The following is a 25343-nucleotide window of genomic DNA, read 5'->3' as shown; positions in this document are numbered from 1 at the left end:
TAGTTAAGGAAACTGGGACTGACAGAGGTTAAATGACTTGCCCATGGTCATGAAATTAATAGGTATCTGAGGCTGGATATGAACTCATTTCTTCTTGACTCCAGGTCCAGTGTTCTATCCACCAAGTCACCCAACTGCCTAAGGTAAGGTACACTTAAGAACTCTTATTAATGGCCCATATGTTCACAAAGCTCATCTAAGGAGTAATTTTTAATCCCATTCAACAAGCAATTATGAAGTACTAATATAGGTCTGGAACTAGTTTTCTAGGTACTGGGGATAGAAAACCAAAAGTCAAACAATCCTTTCCTCAAGGTACTTACATTTTTCTGGGGTTGGGAGAAAAATGGAATGACATGTACCCTGGTAAATAAATCCATTTATGAGTTCACTTTTTCCTTTTAAAAAAAGTGGGTCATTTCCTACTATATCCCTTCATGTTGGGTCCTCCCGTATAATAATTAAAAATAGCTGAACAGAAATATCTGAGAGAGAGAGAGAGACATGGGTATCTAGATATATTGGTAACATTTCTACCAACATAGTCTACCATCTCTTTTTGAGAGGAGACAAATACATTTTATTTTCTCATCTCCATGACCAATATTGGTCAGTGGCAAGTAATCTGAGGTCATCTTCCTTTTGGTCCAATAACAATGTTTCATGAATATTGTTGTGTCAGAAATAAAATTTTTATTACATGTCTTGGTCTCAAAGTCTCAGTGATTCCCTCTTTTAAACCTTTCCTTCATTTAAGCAAATTAAACGGAGTTTTCTCAACAGAGTAAAATTCTATTCAGCCCATTTTAACACACATTTATTAAGTATCTACTATGGTGCATAGTACTAAGTCCAAAAAGTACAAAGATAAAAAATTGAAGAAGAGTTTATATTCTACTCAGGCAGGGATAGAAGTGAGAACATAATTTGTACACAAGGAAATAGATATAAAGTATTGAAAATAGTTAAAAAGGGAGAAAGTGCTATTACCTTAAAGGGATAAGGAAATTGATCTTTTTTGGTCAACTAGTTATCTTATCAGAAAAAAAAAACAAAAACAAAATTCTTATGGCTATTCTGAGGTGCAGATAGGTATTACATACTTGCATTGAGTGGGTATTAGCTTATAACTAAGGATGGACTGGTAAATTATTTAATGACCAGTTTTCAGATATATTTATCTTCATGATATAAGTTTATTAACAGTTTCATCATTATTTAGGTCTGGAAATCAATACAGTATAGCAAACCATAATTTGTAGTATTTGTGAATTTTGAGGTATAAGTGCACACTGAAAATTTAACAACTAGTTCCTACATGTGGTTTTAGCCCACCTCTGGTTATAATTGCTCTGAGAAGCATGCCATACATAGTAAATGAAAATTTGAATATTTTAGGTGTGCACAGATGAACAAAAGAGGTAGAATTGGGATGTGTTGTTTCATAATCAGCAAATAGTAGGGATAGGTGTGTGTCCCATTATTGAATATGATGAGAGTGGTGGGATGAGACCAGTCTTCTCCGTCTTTGATTGGTTGATCACATCCCACTTGGGGTCATTACAGTTCCCTAAAACATATAAATTCAGGAGATATGAATTTAAATCCTGGACTCTGCCATTTAACCTCCCTGGGCATCAGTTTCCCAAATTACAAAGTGAGGTGGTTTGGTTAGATGGGACAAATAAGATCACTGGTTCCAGCTCTAAAATTCTAATTCTTGGTCTTCTGAATTACAAATCATATAACCTTGAGCAAAAGCTTCCTGGATCTGTTTCCTTATTAAAATAAAGAAACAAATAAAAGCAGTGAATTAGATTTAAGAGAATGTTAGATAATAGGTCTCTTTGACTATCAGCTAGACCAGATGTTCTTAATGTTTTTGTTTCATGGACCCTTCTGCCAATTTGGTGAAGCTATGGACCCTTTTCTCAGAATATCTTTAAATGTGTAGACTAAAATGCATAGGATTACATTAAAAACCAATTATGTTGAAATAAAGATGTAATTTTTCCCATTCAAGTTCATGTATCTTGAAAAACTCTATATGGACCTTAGATTGAGCATCCTTGATCTAGTCCAATCACCTAATTTTATAGATGAAGAAACTTGACCCCAGAGTAGTGATTTGCATTGTCTTAAATCACAACAAGGTAGTATCAGATTCTGGATGAGAATCCAGACCTTTCAAATTCAATTACAGAGTTCTGCCACTGTGCCCCTTAAAAGATCTGTTATAGTTCTAGCTGTTAATGATTCAGAACTATGATTCTATGCTATTTTGTCCGTTGGGGGTTTAATCATTCTGTGTCTATGAGCCAGAAGGTATGGTAACACCCAGAGACATTTGCTCAGATGTCCCAGGCAGCCCAAAATAGCAGCAAGGAAGGATGCAGGGGTTGGTTTAGGCGCTCAGAGTCCTGCACTAGAGTGAAATGGAGCAGTCTAAGTCATGAGGCACCATGTGGCTGCTACTGTCCAGAAGAGGCTCTGTTTATTTGGTTTGCTCAGGATTTCCAATGATTGTGTTAGTTAGTAGCATCTAACCACTCTTTTTCCCCCTTCCTTTTTCTTCCAGGACCTTATGAGGTTTCTGAAAAACCCAATCAAGCAGTTTCCTCATCTGTGCCAAATCAGTGGGAGCAGCAAAGGAAAAGGGGCAGCATCACTTCCTCGCTGAAGATGGAGCAGCAGAGCAATACTGGGAAGAGCAGGAAATCCAAAAAGTTTCGTTCCATTTCCCGGTCCCTGATTCTCTGCCATGCCAAGAGCAGTGATGATGGATCCAGTCCTGATGAGAAATGCCCTGACCCCTTTGAGATAGCTGCAGATTATGCCCACGAAGGAGCTTTCCACTGCTCTGGGCAACTGGCAGACACATCAGAAGCTGAGCCAGGCATTCCTGATCTAGCTCTGGGCTGCAAGGCTGCACAGCTCCACACACCAATGAATGACCGTGGCAAGAACCTCAGGCGAAAATGCTTTATTAAGGTATGTCCAGTGCTTGTCAGCCCCAACAAAAAATCAGATTTCTGAGCTTAAAAATGTCTGGGCTAGTTTCTTTAAAAAAATCAGGGATCCAGATGTTCTATTTGGAAGAAAAAAATCATCTATTTTGTGGATGAGCATAATAAGGACTAATATATATTAGGTGGTTTAGAGTCTAAACCTCCAGGCTAGTTTCTTTTTAAAAAATCAGGCATCCAGATGTTCTCTCTGAAAAAAAAATTTAAATGGATGAACATAATAGGGATTAATATTCATTAGATGGAATAGAGACCAGAGAATTATCCTGTTTAACTCCAGAGGGGGTACTCCGACAAATGGATAGAAGTTATAGGGATGCAGAATATAGGAATGTATAGAAATATTGTAAGAAGGAATTTAAGGACAAATATACTATGATATAATGAACTGCTTATGAGGGAATATATATATATATATATATATATATATATATATATACATACATACATACATATATAAAGACATAAGCAATGATTGAATGATCAATTGGAGAGGATGTTGTGCATTATCCATTAGTCAAAGACCTGGACTAGATGACCTTGCAGATCTTCAGGTTTTGAAGGGTCCTCAGTGATCACCTAATCCAACCTATATTTGAACAGGAAGCCCCTCAGTCATGTCCCTAACAAGTGGTCATCCAGTCTCTACTTGCATACTTCCAGTGGATTAGAGCTCCATATTCCACTCTGGGGCAGCTCTCATTATTAGGAAGTCCCCCTGTCTCTCTCTCTCAATCTCTCTCAATCTCTCTCTCTCTCTCTCTCTCTCTCTCTCTCTCTCTCTCTCTCTCTCTCTCTCTCTCTCTCTCTCTCTCTCATATCATGCCCAAGTCTGTCTCTCTGCAAATTTCATCAATTGCTCCCAAGTTTGCCTTCTGGAACTAAGTAATACAAATCTAATCCTTTTCCCTCAGAACAACTCTTTTTATTTGGAGGCAACCTCTTTGGCCCTTTCCAGGTCTAGGAATCTATAATTGACTACAAAAATGAAGAATAGTATTTGTTACTCAGTCAAAGTCCTTCTTATGCATTGCTCACTGATGACTTCAAGGAAACACTGTCTCAATAACCTTGACATTGCAGTGAGTGAACCTGAATCCTTGCTGGACAGGAATTGTTTTGATTTTTTCCTTGTGTCTCTGGCACTTAGAAAAGTACCTGATACAAAATAGATATTTAATATAACCTTGTGGAATTGAGTATAATTAAAATTATCAAGGTGCTTAGTATATTCTTGTGGAATTATATTGAATTATTATTTTAGAACTGTCGGAGAGATTCATCTTCATTTATAGATGGGTATTACAAATTTAAGTAAGGCAGGTTGTTTCACATAAATCAGTAATGTTATTCAGTTTATGAGGTTTACTGAGGGAAAATGGATACTTTGCATTGTTTTTCTTTCGAATGAAATAAGGTGTTTAAGTCTCATAATCTTAAAATAATATATAAATTTTAATTATTATTGGAATTGATAATGACTCCCTGGGGGCATGGACCTTGCTTTTGCTTTTCTTTATATTTTAAAGCACATGTCTGGCACCTTTGTTCACATAGGTATGTGATCCTAGAGTCAGGAGGACCTGAGTTCAAATTTAGCCTCAGACACTTACAAGTTGTGTGTGTTGCTGTGCAATTTTATCCAATTGCTTCCAAAATAAAAAAAAATGACTGTTGACTCAATGGTAATATTACTGATGATAGCTAACTTTCCTCCTTGCCATTTCTCTTGGAAGGCATTGAAAGCCTGTTTAAAAAAAAATCTGAAGAGTTTTATTTTTTTTTTGTTTTTTTTTCCTCCCTGAAATAGAAAATAATAGTGACTTAGTGAAGAGAAAGTAGTCTGTAAGCTAGGAAGATCAAGGTTCATTCAGTTCCTTTCTCTGACATATGCTGACAGATTCTGGCTGTCACTTCACCTCTCAGTGTTCCAGGTAAATTTCTGAGATTATGAATTATAAAGAAGATCCAGATCTACAGTGATAGGGATAGTTTCTTCACTTAGGATTTCCTTGGACTAATGAAATCATAGGTCTTTTCTCTCCCCTTTGCCTGAATTTACTCTCACAGACATCTGGATCTCTCCTGGAGACACTCCTCTTGATGTCCTCTCTAGGACTGAAGATACCATTTTTTTCAAGGCTCTTTGGCACACTGGGACAAGAGTTGTAGAAATGTTTCCTTCTCATCACTGATCCTTCCATGTGCTCCTCATAGCTCCTTTCATTGTCTTTCCTTAATTTTCAGACTATTCAGATCTTAGATGCTCTTCTGTATCAGTATCCTCAGTTATTTTCTCTCCTTTCTTGGGGAGTTTTGTTCTTGGTTCACCGTCCTTCCTTCTACCTCACTTCTCATTGGGGAATTTTTGTTTACATGATGATGTTGCCTCAAAGACTCTTACCTGCTAATTTATTAACTTCTTCAGTTCCTAGAATCTATACTGTTGCTCCATGGCCACCACAGTCAGAAATGATCATATCCTTGATATCCTCTTCACCCACCTCCATAATCCATGCTAACAAAGATCTCTATATCTCAACATGATGTCCTGTCCTGCTAGCTTATTGTATGTCTCACCATTCCTAAATATAATCTGTCTTTGCCACAACTTCTGGAGACTTTATTCCTCCTTGATTTGTCCCAAGCCATCATCTCTGAAATGGCCTTATTTTCCTCTTTTAAACTCATGACCCTTTAATTAACCCATTCAAGTTCACAGTCTCTTCAATTCCTTGCTGACTCATCTTTTTCTAGACCTTCTCCCCTTCCTCTCTCCACTCTCTTACTCTCTTTCTACTTCCTTCTCCTCTCTGCCTCTATTGCTCCTAGAAGAAGGCCCACAACCACATGAACTGGATGCACTGCCAATCTTGTTTGATTCCCCACAGCTACTGTTTTGAAACTTCTCTTCTAAATCTATATCACCACCTCTCCCCTCACTTAGCAGAGACCCTGGTTTCATGCTTCAATGAAAAAGTCTGTGGTGAGCTTCTTCTATCCCTAATTTCCAATAACCTTGAAATCATCCCCCATCTTCTGTACCACTGCTCCAGGTTCAAAGCGTGAGGTGACCTTCTTGCCAAAAGCAAACCCTTGATATCATTCCTTTTCATCTCATTAGATAACTTTTTCTTTCAGTCTTTCCCTCCCTCTCTCTTTTTACTTTTAAACCTCTCTAAGTTTTTTTCTCTTTTCCTACAAGGATACTGAGATTCCTCCTAACTTTAATAAACCTTCAATTAATCCTATTATCCTCATATTAAAGCTTTTCTCCTTTGCACAGCCAAATTTGGGGATTAGAGTGGTATGAGAGAATATTATTTATTGCTTCTATGTTTTTCTGATTCCCATCCATTTTTCAGTCCCTTACAATATGACTTTCTTTTCCACCATTAGAAACTGTTCCCTCAAAGTCAGCAGTGATCACTTTTTCAAAATATCTTGTAGAAATCTTACACTCAACATGTCCCAAACAGGATTTATCATTCATTCCTAGCTAAACTCTTTGTTTTTTCTAACCACTATCTTTTATGAAGCTTAGGCTCACTCAAGACCTAGGTGTCATCTTTGACTGCTCTCTCTCTCACTCCTCCTACCCAAATCCAATCTTTTTCATGGCCTATCTCTTTTATTTTTGAAACTTGTCTTGTATATGCCTCCTTCTCTCCTCTGACACTACTGCTATTCTGGTACAGGATCATTTCATTTCAAGTTTGAACTACTGCAATGATCTATTATATTATAATAATAAGGTAGGCTAAACTTAAAAATACGTTTTATGTTTGTAGAAAGTTGGTTGTTAAACATTTCTCAGCATAACCCTGTATGAAATATTTTGGTAATCTGGAAAAACCTATAATAATATTTACTGTTTATATTAGTAATTGAGGAAATGTTAAATTTCAATTCCAGATTACTTTGAGTTGGTTTATCAATTAAAAGTTGAAATCACTTCAATTTACAATTACAACTGGAAAATTAATATTTCCTGAGTGAATGCCATCTTACAGTGGAGGTTTTTTGGGTGTCCTAGGAAAGTGAACTTGGATTAAAATACAAAAAATTCAAAGAAAAAGCTCCAAAAGGGAGTGAAGGCTTAGGGAATGGAAATTTTGAAGAATTGGAGTCAAGAGAACAGAATTCAAGTTCTGACTCTAAATAACAGACTGATTTGTATCAAGGAGAAGAGGTCTATCTCTTTTCTTTTTTTGTAAATTCTTCATGGACAAACCTATAGAGTGTATACACAAAAATAGCAACTCTCATTTATACTTAGAGAAAGGGGCCCTTGAATAATTAAATCCATATGTAATTTTTCCAACTTCCTATTTGTCAATCACTTCAACTTCTTTCTCCCTAGATTTTCCCCTTAGAACTTCCAGTAAGTGGTAATAGCATTAATTAGTTTAAATTTCATCTATATGTGTGAATTAACTTTAGTTTTCTAGTTGCAGCAATAAATTAGGGATTCCCTTAAATTTCAACTTTTAAAAATCGATCAAGTGAAAAATCTTGTCTTTTAAATATTTAGCAAATTATTTTTTCAAAGGGTTAAAATTTAAGAATATTTCTCTGACTTTTGGCTTTTTAAACTAATTGTCTGAAGTTAAGACCTGTGTCTCTTAACACTCAATCCTACTCACTCTGAGATTCATCCATTAATTCATTCATTAAACATTAAGAGCCAGTTGTAATAATCCAAGTTACTTATTCATTCATAAATTTGGATCAGTAATTTTGTGTTTTGGGGTTCAAATATTTGTTAGGATACCTTCCCTTTACTAACAATACCTTACTCACACCAACTTCATAGCCACCTCTTTGATTCTTTCATCCTTGTCAGTATTTAATTTATTAATTACTTAGAATTAGAATGTCTTTTTATCATTTTCTAATGGAATAAACTCTACCCCTGTTCTTTTGTAGACATATTTGATGGGAACGTCAAAAGTGAGTGGAAAGGAGACAGAGACCTTATTCTCTGTAGAGTTCAGTTATATGCAGCTTGGTGCTGCGGGTCTCCTTTAAAGCAGAGTAGAATGAAGTACTTGGGAAGGACAATAGCAGCCACTCAGTAGATATACTATATTTAGATATTCTTCAGAGAAAACTCTCTTCTTTCTTACTAGTCTGATCCATAGAAAAGAGGCAGGTAACTACTATCCACATATTGACCTTATGACCAAAAAATATCTTCCCCACCAACTTAAGTGAATTAAGGAAATTCATTTGGTTTCCAGGAATCCTCTATTAAAATGTAAGGATTCCTGGAGGGAAAAGAACATTAAATTATTATGAGTTATTAACACCTATATATGGATTCTTTAATATAGTATTTGTGGATCACATAGCCCTCACCTCATGACTAAGAGAGCATGGTTTTAAGGAAATAAGACCCAGGAAGAAGAACAAGGGTCAGGCAAGAGGGTAGGTAGAGATCAAGGATAGCAATGAAAGGGGAGGTGGAAGAGTATCAGAGACAAACTTCATTAGGTTTTCAATGCCTTGGCCTGATCCTACTTTAAAAGTACTTTATAACAATCTGCTCTTTTATTTTGTGGTTGTGAATGAGGTTTAATATTGGCATCATGGGATTAAAGTAAAAAAATGAAATAATCTGTGAAGGAAGTTTAAAGGGGCTGACAATGAAAAAAAAGCCAGCAACCAGAACAATGAAGCCCTTTATTCAGATTCAGCCTGATTTTCCTGTGACTTGCTTATGTCCACAAATGCACAATGGGATTGGAAGAATGTGGCTGGTTATTTGATACTGGAAATGACAGTCATATATATGGGGCTTCTGCCCACTGGGCAGAATGGGCTCCTTCTGGTAGAGGGCAAGCTCATTGGGTGGGTGGAAATTCATTTTCAAATTCACCTGATTTTGAATAATTTGTTATAAAAGTTATTAGATGAAGAAACCCAATTGGTTTCCATTTATTGGGGTGCAGGAGAGCAGTTAAGAATGCCATATAGGGTACCAAAGTCCCCAAGAATCATAAAGATACTCTTAGAGTTTTAATCACCTCTTATAGACCACAACAGATTTGACAGAAACACAGACTTCTTTCCCCTTTTGAAAATGTCAGTCAAGTCACTCTCATATGCTTAATTAACTGAGTCACTACCTTCTTGCTGCCAGCACAAAGCACCAGTTTATTCCATTTCAAGTTCAGCCTCACGGTGAGGCTTAGGATAAAAAGAAATAGAGTTCACTGTCCTCTCTCCCATAGCACCATGGTTACATGTCTTTCAAGACAACTTCTGGATGTGAAATGGAGATTGCTTTTTCTTTCTTTCTCCTCTTTCTCTCTGTCTCTTTCTTTCTCTGCTATTTAAGGTCTAATAAGAAAATTAAAGGAAAAGGAATTACAGAATCAGCCAAGTTAAACTAGTTGCCATTTATTTGGCAGGACCCAAAGGATTAAGTCATTACTACCATTATATGTTGGAATGGTAGATGGAAATGCACTTTGGATCCAAATTAAACCTTGACCTAGCAGTCAGCACCTCTAAAGATTAAAGAGTCACTGGAGTTAATTTGATAAAGTCAATAAGAAAAACAAAACCAAGCATATCTAGGGTTATTGGGAAGGAAAATGAATGTTGTCCCCATTAGAATGTTAGGAACTTTTTAAAATAAAAACAACTTTCTCTGTATTCCTAGTGCCATGGCCTTATAGGGTAGAATCCTTTAAGGAAGAATAGGAATAGGTGGGGAACCACTATGAAGAGATCTGGGCAGTCTGGGAGAAGGGTAAGGAGGCAGCTCTGTGAGGCTAAAGGTAGTCAGGAGAGGTCTCCAGGAACCATGAATTCAAACCTCAAAATATTTCAAGCTGTATCAACATGGGGGAATTTTATTCTTCAGTTTTCAACTCAGAACTGATTCTATCCTCAAATTCTTTCCCTCCACTCATCAACCCTATTTTTTCCCCTGAATCTGAGGTTTCTTCTACATAAGGAATCCCCAGTGTGGACCCCCATGAATACAGAGCTATAACTTCTAGTTATACTTAGAGTTTCTTGGGATACCGAGACATTGTGTATTATGCCTAGAGGTGGGGAAAAGCATGCAAGTAGGTGTTATCTGGAGGATTTGAACCCAGTCTAAAGTCTATCCACTAGGTATCCTGACCTCTTTGGCCCCTTAAGTGCTAAAATGTTCTCTAGGACTAGAGAGATTGTCCCAGTCATTTGGCACTTGAGTCACTATAAAATAGAAAGTGAAATGTTTAGCTTGGAAGTTTAACAGAAGACAGAGTCTAATGGAAGACCACTGAATCAAAGAAGATTTCACATTGTACTGGAAATCTAAGGTTTATGAAGCACTTAAGTTTTCATGATACCTGCTGTGGGTGAGAAGGACTCAGACTTAATATGGTCTGAGGCAAAAAGGGTTAAGTCACCTGCTTGGGGTTCACACAGCTAGTGTCTGAGACTGGATTTGAAACTCCAGCCCTGGACTCTATTCACTGAGTCACCTAGCTGCCTGAAAGGAAACTTATTTGTCCTCCAATCTGACTTCTTCATTTTATAAATGAGAAAACAGAAGCACAAGTCTCTTCTCCAAGGTCCCATACCTAGGTCTTCTGATTGTCAGATTAATGTTCTTCCTGACACATCATATTACCTATCCTTTTAAAAAAATCTTTTGTACATATTCTAATTTAATTTTTCATGATTTTCCTACTCCTTCCCTATCCAGAGAACCATTTCTAATAATGATAGGAGAAAAGGAGAGAGAAGTCAAAGAGTTCAGCAAAAGTAATCAACACAGCAGTTGGTTAAAACAGCATTACAATATATCTATAGTGATAAGCCCCCACTCTCATTTTTGCAGAGAGAAGAGGAGATAGAGTCTTACTTTTCTCATTTGTGGCCAATCTTGGTCCTCATAATTATATACCATTTAGTTTCTTTAACTTTTGTTTTTTGTTCCCCTCCCTTAGTCATTAATATTGTTGCAATAATTGTATACATTGTTCTTTTGTTTCTATTTATTTAATTTTGATTCAGTTCATATAATTTTTCATGTCGTGCAACCTCCCCTGACCTTCCTATTTTAAAACTCATCTTTCTAGCTTAAAACCCATGGAATTTTACTGAAAGAGTGAATTTTTTTTTGTTGTATGGTGGTAGTGGTGTTGTGTGAGTGAGTCTTACCAGACCTCTAAAATTAAACTTCAGAGGTAATAGGTAAGGTCTGGCTTTGACTGGCAGTTTATTCTTCTGGCTGTGAATGAAAGGAAATACATATCCCATGATACCAGGACTGGAAAACTTGGGGAAACCCACCTGACTAGCAAGCAGATAAATTTGATTTGAAAATACTGTGCAAATGTGCTTGACTCTGAAGTCTCATTCACCTAAGAAGACCAACCAGGCCAGCAAGAGCTATAGAAGAGAAAAAAAATTAATAAATTGAATGAGTACTCAAGAAGCTGAGAAACATTAAAGAATAAGCTCCAAACAAATTGGCAGCTGGCACATTAACCAGTGTGTTCGCTTATGAAACATGCCACATCTGTTTTGAATTAGCTTTATGTAACATTACTTCATTTTAATCATCCTTAGCATGTACCAATCAATAGCAATTTACATTTCTATAGGATATTTCAGTTTGCTGAGAATTTTTCTCACCACAACTCTCTGAGGTAGATATGAAGGCATTATTTCCCTCCCTCTACTTTTAAAAGCATTTTTGAAGGGGAGGAAATGTTAACAGAGTGTTAGTCACTTGCCCATAATCATATAATGATGGAGACTGAATTGAACCCAGGTCTTTTTACTCAAAGTTCAATGACTTTCATCCTTCATCACTATAATTCCTAGGAAAAATTATTTTTAAAATATTTATTCCTAGACTTATTTAGAAGATTTTCATTCCTTTTGGAGTTATGACACCTTATTGTAACTTACTTGAGTTGTGATACTATCTGTGTACATCAATAAATAATACATTTATTTTTATTTTTTATTTTAAAAATTAATAAGAATAAATCCTGATGTGTATGTTTTATATGCATACATATAAATACATGTTTATATATGTGTATACATACATTTCTATATGTATATACATATATTTAAATTTACATGGCAGAATTTTGCAACATTCATTTTAAAATTTAAGATATATTGAGTTAAGATCAATCAAGGGGCAGGAACAACCATCACAAAACCTCTGGATTGTACAGCACTTTATGACTTTGAACCATTTTCATGTCTGTTATATCACCACAATCACTTCACAGCTTACAAAGTTCTTTTAAATACTTGATCTTATTTGACCCAAAACACAGTCATCAGATATGAGAAGGGCAGGATTATATTCCCTATTTTACAGATGAGGAAACTGAGGCTCAAGGAAGAAAGATGAATTTCTTAAGGTCTCTTTATGAGGAAGAGTTAAGACTAGTACTAAATCTCCTGCTTTCTCCTCTAATACAGTAATTACTGCACCAGTTTTTGGCCTCAGTCCAATGAGGGAGGTATGACTAGAAAACAGTTTGAAAATGATCCATGAATTTTAGTGCCCTGTAAACTAAAAAATGAGTCAGCTGTACCACAAAACAGTAAAAAAAATTCTGCCTCTTTTCCTAGGCAAATCAAGAGAAATACAGTGTCTAGAATAAAAAAAATAAACCCAACAACTTGATAGTTTCTGTATGATATATTCTGTTTTGATCAACTCATGTAAGGAAGACAATGTTCAATTCTGGATACCATCTTTGATACACATTTGATATACTTATCTTTTTTTCCCAGAGATGGAAGGGGGATAGTTGATAAATATAGGTTGTCCAGTGACTATCCATGAACACCTTTGGTGTTTTGTAACTTAAAAGAAAATATACAAACTTTTGATTTATAGTTTTATCTTACTTATTCATGATTAGTATATTTAGAGGCATATGAGATTTTCTTGCTCCACATTGATGTATTTCTTTGGTTTTAGTTTATTTCCATTTATGAATAAGTAGTTTACTTTTTCTTTTGCTTTTATATTGAAATCTTCTGTTTTTATCATCTTTATTTCTGAAAAAAAAATTCCTTAACAGACAAGATTTAGAACTAACCTTTATGACAAGGAGTAGAAAAAAAATGAAAAGAAAAACTAACCAGGTTGTCACATTTGTAAAAGTCTGCAAGTTGCTTCCTGCACTTCCAGTATAGTATTCACTGATCACTAATAGTCGTTGATCATTCCATGGTTGAGTTATAACTGGAAAGACTGATTCCCTGGTACAATTATAGATGCAATTTTCATTTCCTTGAGATAAAGACAGGTACCCAGTGAGGTCCAGTGATGTAGAATTTGTGCTTGACTTTTGTACCTTTTCTATGAATGAATGTGTTCACTGAAACTGATTTATATGCTTCCAATAAACCCCATGGTAAGATGAACAGAGAACAATTTGACTGACACATCATTTAAGAAGGATGTGAAAAGCTGGAGAGTGTCCAAAAGAAAGCAACCCGGTTGGTTGACCTTGGCATTTGAAAATATGTTGGGGGAACTGGGAAGATTTAGTCCCTAAAAGGGAAAGGACATTGTACCTATCTTTGAAGGGCTGTAATGTGGGAAAGGGAGTTTTTCTGCTTGAACCCAGTGGGAGCAACTAGGAGTCCCTTTTCCCCTCACAGGTCACCTACCAAAAAAGCATTGTCTTGTTTTCAAAAGTTCACAAGGGAGGCGGCTAGGTGGTGCAGTGGATAAAGCACAGGTCCTGGAGTCAGGAGTACCTGGGTTCAAATCCAGTCTCAAACACTTAATAATTACCTAGCTGTGTGGCCTTGGGCAAGCCACTTAACCCCATTTGCCTTGCAAAAACCTAAAAAAAAAAGTTCACAAGGTGGGGCAAGGATGATGAGACCTGGAAATTATACCATTTGAAAAAAAGACTGAAAACTTGAAAGGAATGGGGAAGGTTGAAGTATAGAATATTTTAGACTTTACATAAAGTCTTTATATAAAGAAAAAGAATCCCAACAATTAGTTATGCTAAAATAGAATTGGGGCAGTGGATAGAGCACTGAGCTTGGAATCAGGAACAGTCATCTTTCTGAGTTCAAATTTGGGCTCCATACTTATTAGCTGTGTGATCCTCGACAAGTCACCAGTATTTGCCTCAGTAACCTCATCTGTAAAACGGGCCAAAGAAGGACATACTTACATACTGTATCTTTAAGAAGGGGGTCATAAAGAGTCAGATATTATTAAAAAATGACTGAACAATAAAAAAGTAAAATAAGTTGCCTCAGAAAACAGTAGGTTTTTCCCACTTTCAGAGTCTCAAGGATGAATGATCAATTCTAGGGAATGTTGCAGAATGAATTACTCTATGAATAAGTACATGTTGGACAAAATGGTCTCTAAAGTCCCTTCAAACTCTATGATTGTCATTTTATAGTCCTATGACCTTTTCTTCATTTCAACCAAAGTTCATTTAGCACTTACACTTATAAATACATTTACACTAACAGGATACACTTTCCTAGGCTTATTTCTAGGGTGCATAGAGCTTTGGTGTTTTAAAGGATCCTTGATTCAGTCTACAGTTTTATCTTGTTGGGCAGTAAGAAAGAAGATACATGTGGGAACTGGACCATCATCCATCATGAGTAGATTGTTTTATGTGGCAAACTATCTTGGTCATAAACAGTATGATCACAAAATCCCTGAACTGAGTGCACATCAGAGCAGCCCCAGAGCCAAATGGCATGTGGATTTTACCATTCATACACCAGTTTCCCAAGCACAACTATCAATAATGTTTATAAAGTGACTAGTATCATGCTAGGAACTGTTAAGGTTACAAAGATAGGTTTACTTGATTAAGGGAAAAAAAGTAAGATGAGAAGGATTATAGACTAAATTAGTTCTTAATTGTGTGATCCTTACTATAAGTAAAATAGTCATTCTGACAGGAGTCAACCATAGTATAGTGTCCAGGACACTCAATTTGGAGTGAGAAGACCTAGTTTTGAATGCCAGTTCTTTTATATACTATCTCTATGATGGAAAAACCATTTCCTCTCTCTGAGTCTCAATTTTCTCATTTGTAAAATGAATCTTTAAGACTCCTTTCTGTTCTTTACCCAATATTTCTAAGTAAGAATTCAGGTAGAGTAAGATGAGTACGAGGAGACTTGAGTGAAGAGAGGAGACTTACATTAGACCTTGAAAGATAGTAATTTTTCATGTGAGTTTCCATAAAGTTTTATATATACTGATGAACACATGGCACACACACCAGTTTGTCTTGTCCACCATTATAGTGCTACTATAGAAAAGAGGAACTCAGTTCTTGTGAAAAATTATGTATTTCAATGAATTTGAAGCTCAATATAAACAATGATGTGACATGAAAGCTAATACTCTCTAGAACAAGCAGATTATTGCCATGTACTCTGCCCCTGTTAAGCCATCTAGTAAAGGAGAATTTTGTTCAATTCTCACATGTTCAGAAGGTGGGGACCAAGAAGATAAAATGCCTTGAAATTATATCATTCAAAGAGATGCTCAAGGGACTTGAAGAGAGAACTTGAGAGGGTGGGGGAGGGTTGTTGGCTATCCTGAAATATTTGGAGATTATCTTCAGATGAGAATTATGCTTCTTTTGCTTGGTCTCATAAGACAGAAGTAGGATCACTAGCTTGAATTTGTAGACTTGGTTTTAAGTTCAAAGTAAGGGGGAATTCTAAAAGAATTAACAAAGTGCAAATGTGGAATGGATTGCCTTGGAGGAAGTAGATTCTCCATTAATGGAGATCTTAAAATAGTCTGTATGACCATTTGCTTGGTATAAGGATTTTCTGGGAATAAGGATTAGATGACTTTTATGGTTCCTTCTAATACAGTCTGTCATACCACAACTGGGCAGACTTCTTCACTGATGGGAGAATCAGTTTCAGACTGGAGAATCAGTTATTCAATTCTGAGGACAAACCTATAGGACATGTTGCCACTAATTGTCTGACATCAGATTTTTTTATCTGGCTCTTAAGCAGTATGCAATTGGATTATGGCCAACAATAGAGCTTCAAAGACACAGAGAAGTCATATAAACTACTTAGTAACTGTTTTTCCAAAGATATATCTAGACCTATGTGCAGTAATACTAGGGAGGATTGAAAAGGAGGTTTCAAATCACCATAGTTAGGATTGTATAAGCTTCTTAAAGACAACAGTTAGTCACTTTCTTGGTCTTTCATAAACCATAATGTAACTGTCCCCAAAGCTGGTCCAGTGTTACTAGAATACACCAACCCTAAAGAATTAACTTAAATATTTGCTAGATATGAATGGAGGTCTTGATATATAGCCTTAATTAAGTTGTGCTCATCATTAAGGCTCACCCCAGATTACTACCCCATAAGATGTCTTCCACTGGTATTGTTTCTAACACCTTCCAAACATAGGTCTGCATAACAGTATGAGTCAGGTATGTATCAGTACACTTGCCCTATGCTGTTGCAAATCTATCCTTTAATTTTGAGTTTTTATAATTAATCAAAATATAGCTTAAAGTGACAACCAAAGCAAGATTGCACCAGGTAATGTTAGAAGGAGGCATAAAGGGAATAAGATATATAAAGGGAAGTTGTAAAGAAAAGGAGATAAAGCAAAACTTCTCATATAGCCATGGTAAGCATATTAAGTATGGATGGCCTAGTAGATAGATCAAATAGATAGTGTGAAAACACCACATCTCCAGTATCAATCGTAAACCATGAAGTTGAGAGAAATCTTAGAAACCTTTAATTCAATGACACACCTGATGTAATAATTCTTTCTATGACATCTCAGATAGTAAGTTCCTCACCTGAAGAGGGATTTTGTATTTTGGAAAGTTTTGTTAGAAAGTCTTTTCTTATTCTAAGTCAAAATCTTTTACCTGAAAACCTGCACTCATTGATCCAAAATTTGCTCTTTGGAGCAACAAAGAGACAGCTGACTCTATTTTCTCATATGGTAGTCATCAAATATTTAAAGACTACTTGTCATGTATTTCCTTGGGGTTCTCTTCTACAGAACAAATTTGCTTTCTGTCTTCAACCATTCCTCATTTGACATGACTTCCAGACCCTTCACCATCTTAATCATTTCCTAGGGGCATTCTAGTTTATCATCTGACACACACTTTACCTCATGGCCTATCTATCACAAGGCATAATGGTAATGCTAGTTCATGTGATATGGATAGTATACTGCTATTAATGATCTCTAAGGTGACATTAGTTTGCTAAACAGTTAAGTCACATTATTGACTTGTATTGGATTTGTAGTCAACTGAAACCTCCAGAGTTTTTTCACATAAATTGTTGCCAAGAGAAATATCCCTTTTCTATATATGTGTGCTTTCAGTTTTAAACACAAATGAAGGATTTTACACTTATTGTCATTTACACTTATTTTGCTTTGTCATTTCTGGTGTGTCAATGACTTTGAATCTTGATTTAAATTCCAGTCACATTAATTCCCCTTTCTAACTCTATTACACAAGAAAAAAATGTTTTAATGAAATTTCCTTTTATTTGAAGATTTCGAGTCTTTTCCTCTTTATCCTTCCTCCCCTATTGAGAAAGCAAAGAAAACCAAATCCCATATAACAAACATTTATACTCAAACAAAACAAATTCTTACCTGAGTCCATTACCTCACTATCAGGAGGTGGCTAGAATGTTTGATCATGAGTCTTTTGGAATTGTGGTAGATTCTTGTGTTGATCAGTGTTCTTATTTTTTTCTAAATCATCTTTGCAACATTGTTGTTTATGGAAGAAACTGTTCTGTCACCTGAAAATTTGGTAAGAATATCTATGTTTTTTCTAAGTCATCAACAAAAGATTGGAACTCTATGGCATTTTGCTAGAAATAATCTACCCAGTTAACAATAGTCCATTAATCAGTATCTGTTGAGAATCTACATAATTTTTATATAACTCAAATCATATTAAATCTTACTAAAAAGCATCAAAAATGACTATCAAATATTGTTCTAAAATCAGAGTACATTACATGTCTATGTATTCCCCTGATCTGCTGACCAATTTTATTTTATTTTATTTTTTTTTAGTTTTTTTGCAAGGCAATGGGGTTAAGTGGCTTGCCCAAGGCCACACAGCTAGGTCATTATTAAGTGTCTGAGGCCAGATTTGAACTCAGGTACTCCTGACTCCAAGGCCAGTGCTCTATCCACTGTGCCACCTAGCTGCCCCTTGACCAATTTTATTAAGAAGAAATTAGGTTATTTTGGCATGTTTGTTCTTTGTGAACTGATTTTTACTAATAGTGATTATCATTTTCTTTGCTAAATAATCACAAATTTTTATAGTACATTTTAGAAAAGTACCAAAGATATTTAATATGAGAGATGAAGAGAAAGGTAAAGAAGAGAACTAAGTCAGGAATCTTTTTGGCAGAGAAGTATAGTTCTGGAAATGTATATGGTTCCTGGCTGCCTTTTCTTAGGCTTCCATTCATGTACAATAGACTATACTGTAAGTTGCCTGAGGCTTTGATCACAAGGCTTTCTTAAGGGGTGATTAGTAATTCTATCACAAGGCCAGAAATCATTGTGTCCTTGACAACACCTCTATTTTCTTGGGGGTGTATGTGTTGGAGATCATAAGATTTTCACACTAGTAATGCCCGTGTATCATGGTACCAATTCCATATTTTCCATTTCCTTGAATAGTTCGGTGAATAGAGTGCAAACCTTAGGTAAGTAATTGCAACTGGTACAATCATTGATTGTAGGAATCATTATATAATCATAATCCCTCAGAGCCTTGCACAATGGGTTCTCTGATGCTGCCTGAGCCAAAATTTAAAAAAAAGGTAGAAGGAAGAAAGAGCATTAGGGTCAACTGGTCTTTAGGACTCAACCTTGAACTTTTTCCCATTGATCAGACATAGATAGTGTTCATCATAGGGAAAATGAGAAAAAGTGTATTTGACTGGATGATGACCTTGCTGGGAAAAAGGAAGCCCTTTAAAGGGGGACTATCAGAACTTGAAGACCCACTTTGGTTGGTCTTTATGGTTGAGTATTTTTGCAGAAAGAGAGCTACTAAATCCTACTATATTTTCAATGTTAGATGTATATCAGGTAGAGGAACTAGGTTTTACATACGTTGATCAATATTTTAGGTTGTGGTTCTGTGGAAAGTTTCCAAAAATCACTAATTAAGTAGTTCCAAAACTTGCTAGTCTAGCACCTCTTTCTAGATCAATAGGAAAGCCAATGGGTTTATTCATCTGGCTAAATGTCAACCTGAAAGGTTGGAATGTGCCTCCAAACAAGCAAAAAGAATCATGAAACTCAGATAGGTTAGAGTCCTTTGCCAATGAGACACTTCTAAGTCTTTCCATAATCTGTGCTTCAGAGTGTTGTCCTTCATTTTCTGGTCTGGCACTGCCAGTTGACAGTCCTGGAACAATAGAAAGGAGAAGAAAGTTAGGATTATTCCTTATACCGCAAATGTCCAGATATATTGGACTGGTTGATGACACTAAGACTGGTCATTAGAAAAATATACTTTATTCTTGTGGATATGTATCTACCATAGCAGCAAAACAACATTCCAGAATCACCTAGAAGGAAGAGATCTTAAAGTAGGATTGAAATGATTGACATATCCCCTTGCCTATAAGAAATCTGGATCAAGAGACCTTAAGTATAAAATCATGAGGAACCTCCAGGGGAAATAGATGAAGTCTCTTCCTCAACTGGGGACAACATAAAAAAGAGACCAAAGGAAGGAACCTATGGTTTATGGTTTCAAGTAAATTCCTGAAAGATGGTATTGGACATGATTAGTATTGTTCAACACTTCAACAGGACAGAAATGAAGATTGTCTAAAAGAAATTATAGAGAACATGGGTGAAGCTCACAAATACTTTTACACATGCGATGCTTCTGCCTTAGAAGGAGATGAATAAGCAAGTGGTAAGAAATTTTCAAATATAAACTGGTCCCCCAACTTCACTTACTCATCCCCTACAAGGGTTGTGTGGAAAAATATATCACCTTCCCTTCTCTGAAGATTGAGGGAGAATAGGGTTTAGAAGGGTGATACTATTACAATGATTAGGGAAGCAAAGCAGTTTGTCTATTGGGGGTAGAAAGTCAGCAGCTGCTGTTAGTGACCTTGAAGAGAAAAAAAAATTCTCTCACCCTGAGGCTACATGTAGGCAGCTCATAAAAGCAAGGAGATACAAATCCTCTGGGCTGGTGTCTAGGCTGGTCCATTGTCCCAAAACTATAGAAACTGTGTTTCTTGGAGGGGAAGAGAATAAGAAGAAAGTGAAATCTTTTGGTGGCATTGGTGGGGAGCAATGAGAATTTGGAATTCTTGACTTCCTTTCCTTTTGAGTCTTTCTTTGTGTCTCCCTGTGATGGTCATGTCCTTGGGTAAGTCTTGCACACCAAATTATGCTACAAGTAGCCTGTGGTTTGGAGCTCAAAGAATACAAATAAAAAAATTTAAACAGGGTGATGATGACTTTGCATGACTATGGGAGAGGTCATAGGATACTGCTAGTAGGTTCCTAAAGAAATAGGAGGAAAAAAGAATTAGTAAATGTAGCAGGGATGGGGAGGGAGAAGGAGATTGAAGATCATCTTCAGAGAATATTAGATCTTTACTCAGATGGACCCCACTTTATGTCATCCTGAAATCAAATAAAACCAGCATGCAATTAGGTGGTGTGAGTTGGGTAGAAGGAAAAAGGGACTCTGCTATACTTCCTGAAAGTTACATTGGGGTGGGTTGGTATGCAAAATAAACTTTGCCTCACACTTTTACCCAGCACCATTTAGCTAATGTCTTTCCAGATGCAAAAAAGAGGATCAGACTTAATCTGGTTTTGGCTGAAAGATGGCTTTGGATTTTAAAAACTGTTCTTTTCTTTTAAAATAGGAATACTTTCTTTAAAAAAAAACCCAAAGTATCCTAAATGTGATTCCTTGTATATGGGAATAACTATCTATAAATATATTACATTTATACTGAAGTTTAGAAAGACAGGGTCAGCACAACATCCAAGAGGACTATTTACATTTGAACATGGGTGTGCCAGGCCGCTGTAACGGTTTAACGGGTTTATGAATGTTTCATTGTGTGACACATGAGGCCAGGTCTTCAGAGACTATGAAATCTGATCCATTGGCCCCTTGCCTCTTCCTGACACAGGAGAGCAGCGTCTGGAAGGAGTGCATAACCACTGGGAGTGAAGGGCTGGGTATCCAAGTCTCCCAGACAACCATCAGGACCTCCTTTGGGAGGGGAGGAGGGCCCACCTACAGGTACAGTTAACACTTGGTGTTCACAGACAGTCTATCCAAACTCAGAAAAGCCTCTTTTTTATGCCAGCCATGTTGGGATAGTTGGTCCCCAGGACTTAGATGAAGCCTGATATGGCCAAGATAGAAATGGAGTTAGGTCCTGAGTAGTTCACACAGAGATTTTATTTTGTGAAAAAGAATAAAAGTAGCCAACAGAGGGGCAGGACTAACTGGTCTCTAAGGACCTTTCAGACTCTTTCTTTCCCAGAGGAGAGACTCCAAACCTCCCAGAGCTGTAGTTAAAGCCACAAAGGAATGTCTGCAGCAGAAGTAGTTTGAATGGGGGTAAGCTGGGATGTATGTGTGGTTTGGAGGGGGGGTTGGTTCTGGAAGGGAGTTTGGAGTGTTTTTCCTTTCCTTCTACTCTGGGAATGGACAAATTGGACATGCATGCAACTCCTTTCTGATGTAGCTGTATAGACTACCAGCTTTAGGTAAACCAACTGATGGTTTGAACTGTTCATCAGCCCTGTTTGAAGGGAGAATATGAAAGGGACATAGAGGAATGACTCTGAGGGATAGAGAGAGTGGAAAAAAGAAGGATGAGTCATGTTGTTGCATGTTGTAAATGACTCTCATGGAAAAATGGTTTAATATTCTCAAATATTAGCCCTCAGTTCTATAATTTGGGATTTGAAGGACAACACCATCAATGCCTTAGCTAGGAAATTTTAGAACTGGGGCAAGCAGCATGAAAGATGGTATTGGACCCCACTCAGTAGAGGAGAAATGGTTTGGGATGCAGGCAAGCAGCTACTAGGAAACCTACTCATCCTTACCTCCTTCTCTCCCTAATCCCCTCCTTGACTCCGCCTCAGAAGCAGACCATCTGATAGCTTTATATTTCAACCAATTATTTTTGGTAACTTGGTGCAATGGTTCTATTGTTTCTTCATACTTGGTTTTCAAGAAGCCTGACTACTGGGGCTAGGGGCTGGAGAAATTCTGACCATTTCAACAAATATTTTCCAGGAGGGAGCTCAAGTAAAGATGGAACCAACTCTTCAAAACACACAAAACTCCTTAAAGTATCATAGCTGGAAAGGGCCTTGGGGATCAGCTAATCCCAGACTCATTTTAGAAGAGGAAACTCAAACTTTGGAGAAAAGAAGGTCCCAGAGGAAGGTTTATTTAGCTCTTGCTGTGAATGAGAATGAATTAAGATAGAGTCAGAACCAAAATCTATATCATTAGCTGTTGGAGCTAGAAGGGACCCTAGAAATTGATTTTTCAATCCCCTTATTTTATGGAAGAGGAAAGCAAGACCCAGAATCAGTATTGCAAAAAGTCCTATACTCTAGGTCTCCTGACTCCCAAGCCAGTGTTCTGATCTAGTTATTAATATTTGGTCTTTTCAGAACAATAGCCTCTGATCTCATGAATCAAGAGGAAACTGAAGAGGAAGGGAATAAACTCTGATCCCAAACTCGTCAATATTACCCTCAGACTCTAGTCTTAGGGAAGTTTGTGAAGCTAGAGAATGAAAATTTTTAAGGGAAAGAACCTTTTAAGGGAAAGTCCACAAGAAGGCATAACTCTCCAGTGAGGGCTACAGCTTTGTTTCCCTTTCTCAACTTGCAACCCTTGAAATAAAATCCCTACTCCTCTCCTGAAGCAGGTTATACTGAAAGGCAGTGAAGAATTCTTAGACCTAGGGAAACATTACCATCTCCCTGGGGTATGAGGTTCCCTGATCTGAAGAGGGACTGGAAGTTCTTAAGTAGCCCCCTCTTGCCTCATGGGATATCCCATTTTTTTTTTCCCTGTGGCCCATCACACTTTTTGCCCTGATTATTCTGCCTCCTGAATAGTGGGAAAGTTGGGGAAGCCAGGGAGGATGAAATTTCAAGAAAAAGTCCATGAAATGGAAGAGATAAAGGTATCCCTAGGAAGTTACCTGCTAGTAAGGACTGAAGTACTAATTTTTTTTCCTTGCTCCACCTGAAGGCCCTCTTTTCTCACAGGCTGATCGTACATATATAGCGGTAAGGTATTTCCCAGACTGCTATATTTTTTAGATTTTCTTTATTTGTAGAATGGAATAGATAACATGATGGACCCCAGAGCAATGCCCATTGAAGGAATCTGCTTACCTGCCCTCCTCTAGGACACCTGCCCTCTCCCAGGGCATCATTCCTAGCCTATCTTTTGGATCCTTTTAGTAATGTTCTTTGACCTTTCACCTCCCATTGACCAGGAATCCTGTAAGATCGAGCTGAAGCTAGAATAAGAGTTACAGTTACAGTTGAGTTATTTTTCCTCTAGAAGCAGATTTTTTTGTCTTGCCTCATTAATGTCCAGCCACTCTGTTGCTATATCCTTATCTTCTTCCTTAAAATCTAAGTACAATATACCACTCTTAAAATTTCCCAGCTCAGGGTATATTTCTGATTCAGGGATAAATCCCCAAGCTAGACAAAACTCTTCCTGCTTCTCCCTAGTCTGACTGAATTCTAAAGAATCTTTTACTTTTATTGGGTTTTTTTGCCTATTATTAAGTTTTATGCCTATAATTCAGGTGACTTGGGACTGACTATTTGGCTCAAAAACGATTCCTTTACAGTTATGAATTAATGAGAGAGGAGAAACAGAAAGCAATCTAATTCAATTATTTTTCTAAAAAAGAATAGTTCATTAAGAACACTGACAAATTTCCAATCACTATCTTAGTTTTGCAACAATAATAGAAATTTATATGGTGTTTTAATGTCTGCACAGTGATTTATGTATAATATCTATGCAAGCAAGACAATACTTAAAAGAGAACAAGATTTAAAGAGATATAAACAAATAGATATGGATGGGTCCCTTTGTTATCAAACTCAACTATTCTCAAATACAACATTTACTTTATCTCTCTGATTTCTTCCTTCTGCCTTCATTTACCAGAATTCCTTTTGTATTATAACCCCAATGGTTTTTTTCTCATGCTTTAGGTCTTCAGGGCATCATCTTTTTTACCTTATTCTACTTTCAGACATCAAAAGTATTTAGGTGCTTAAAGATTATTAGGAAATTCCCTCAACACTTCTTTTTCCTTTTTGTATTCCCTATTCTAATTGCCTTTCTAGCATCTCCTTCAGCAGTACAAATAGAAATTTCTATGTAGTTGTACATTCATTCATCTCTTTAAATGCATATCTCATTAAGAAGCTATCAGATCAGTACTTTAGAATTAATTAGCTTTGCCAGAGATTGGCAAACTCCTCATCTTGGGGAACTAGTAAAGATAAACTTTAATATGGAAGAAGGAAAAGGATAGAAAAGATGGGATATTCCTGTAATGGTCCCATCCAGGGTAGGACCCTGAGAAAGAAAAACCTGGGTATTTGAAGAGACAACATAATGACATTGAATGTGGAAGTGGTGAAAGAAGCATAAAGAAAGACTGTAGAAGCACCAGTTGTGCCAATTGGCAAGAAGTTTTTTATTACTTGTAAAAATAGTTTTCTGCAATTTTATTATGTTTAGTATTATAAGTTTTACTTTTTTTAGGTTTTTTGCAAGGCAATGGGGTTAAGTAGCTTGCCCCAAGGCCACACAGCTAGGTAATTATTAAGTGTCTGAGGCAGGATTTGAACTCAGGTACTCCTGACTCCAGGGCCAGTGCTCTGTCTACTGTGCCACCTAGCTGTCCTAATTTTTACTTTTAAATAAAAAAAAAATTCTATCTCTAGTATGTGCAGATTTTCAACATCTCACTAATTAATTCAGCTTGATGTTCTGAGATATCTTAAAATTCTGGACTGTTAAAGAAAGCTACTACTCTTCCCCTGAATTGCTAATAATTGTTTTAGTAGTTATCTGATGGTCATTTTTCCAGTCATCTTCTTCCCAAACTCAGTAGTTTTTGATATTGTTAATCACTCTTTTCTGGATATTCTCTTCTGGTTCTCTTCCTACTTGTCTGACTCTATCAGATAGATTCCTTTTCTGGTTCAGCATCCACATTACA

The 25343-nt window shown here is 36.6% G+C and overlaps 1 protein-coding gene across 1 annotated transcript in view; it reads left to right on the top strand.

Annotated features, from left to right (window-relative positions):
* Nucleotides 1-25343, top strand: part of LOC141521436 (pro-interleukin-16-like) — a 161464-nt gene that overhangs the window by 46653 nt on the left and 89468 nt on the right. Inside the window, 1 exon segment of the mRNA XM_074233996.1 lies at nucleotides 2579-2991. Within this exon segment, the coding sequence (XP_074090097.1) occupies nucleotides 2579-2991 (413 nt within the window).

This window comes from Macrotis lagotis, chromosome 4, assembly GCF_037893015.1.
Source record: "Macrotis lagotis isolate mMagLag1 chromosome 4, bilby.v1.9.chrom.fasta, whole genome shotgun sequence".
In the NCBI taxonomy this organism is placed as follows: Eukaryota; Metazoa; Chordata; class Mammalia; order Peramelemorphia; family Peramelidae; genus Macrotis; species Macrotis lagotis.
This window is presented reverse-complemented; position numbering and strand designations above follow the sequence as displayed.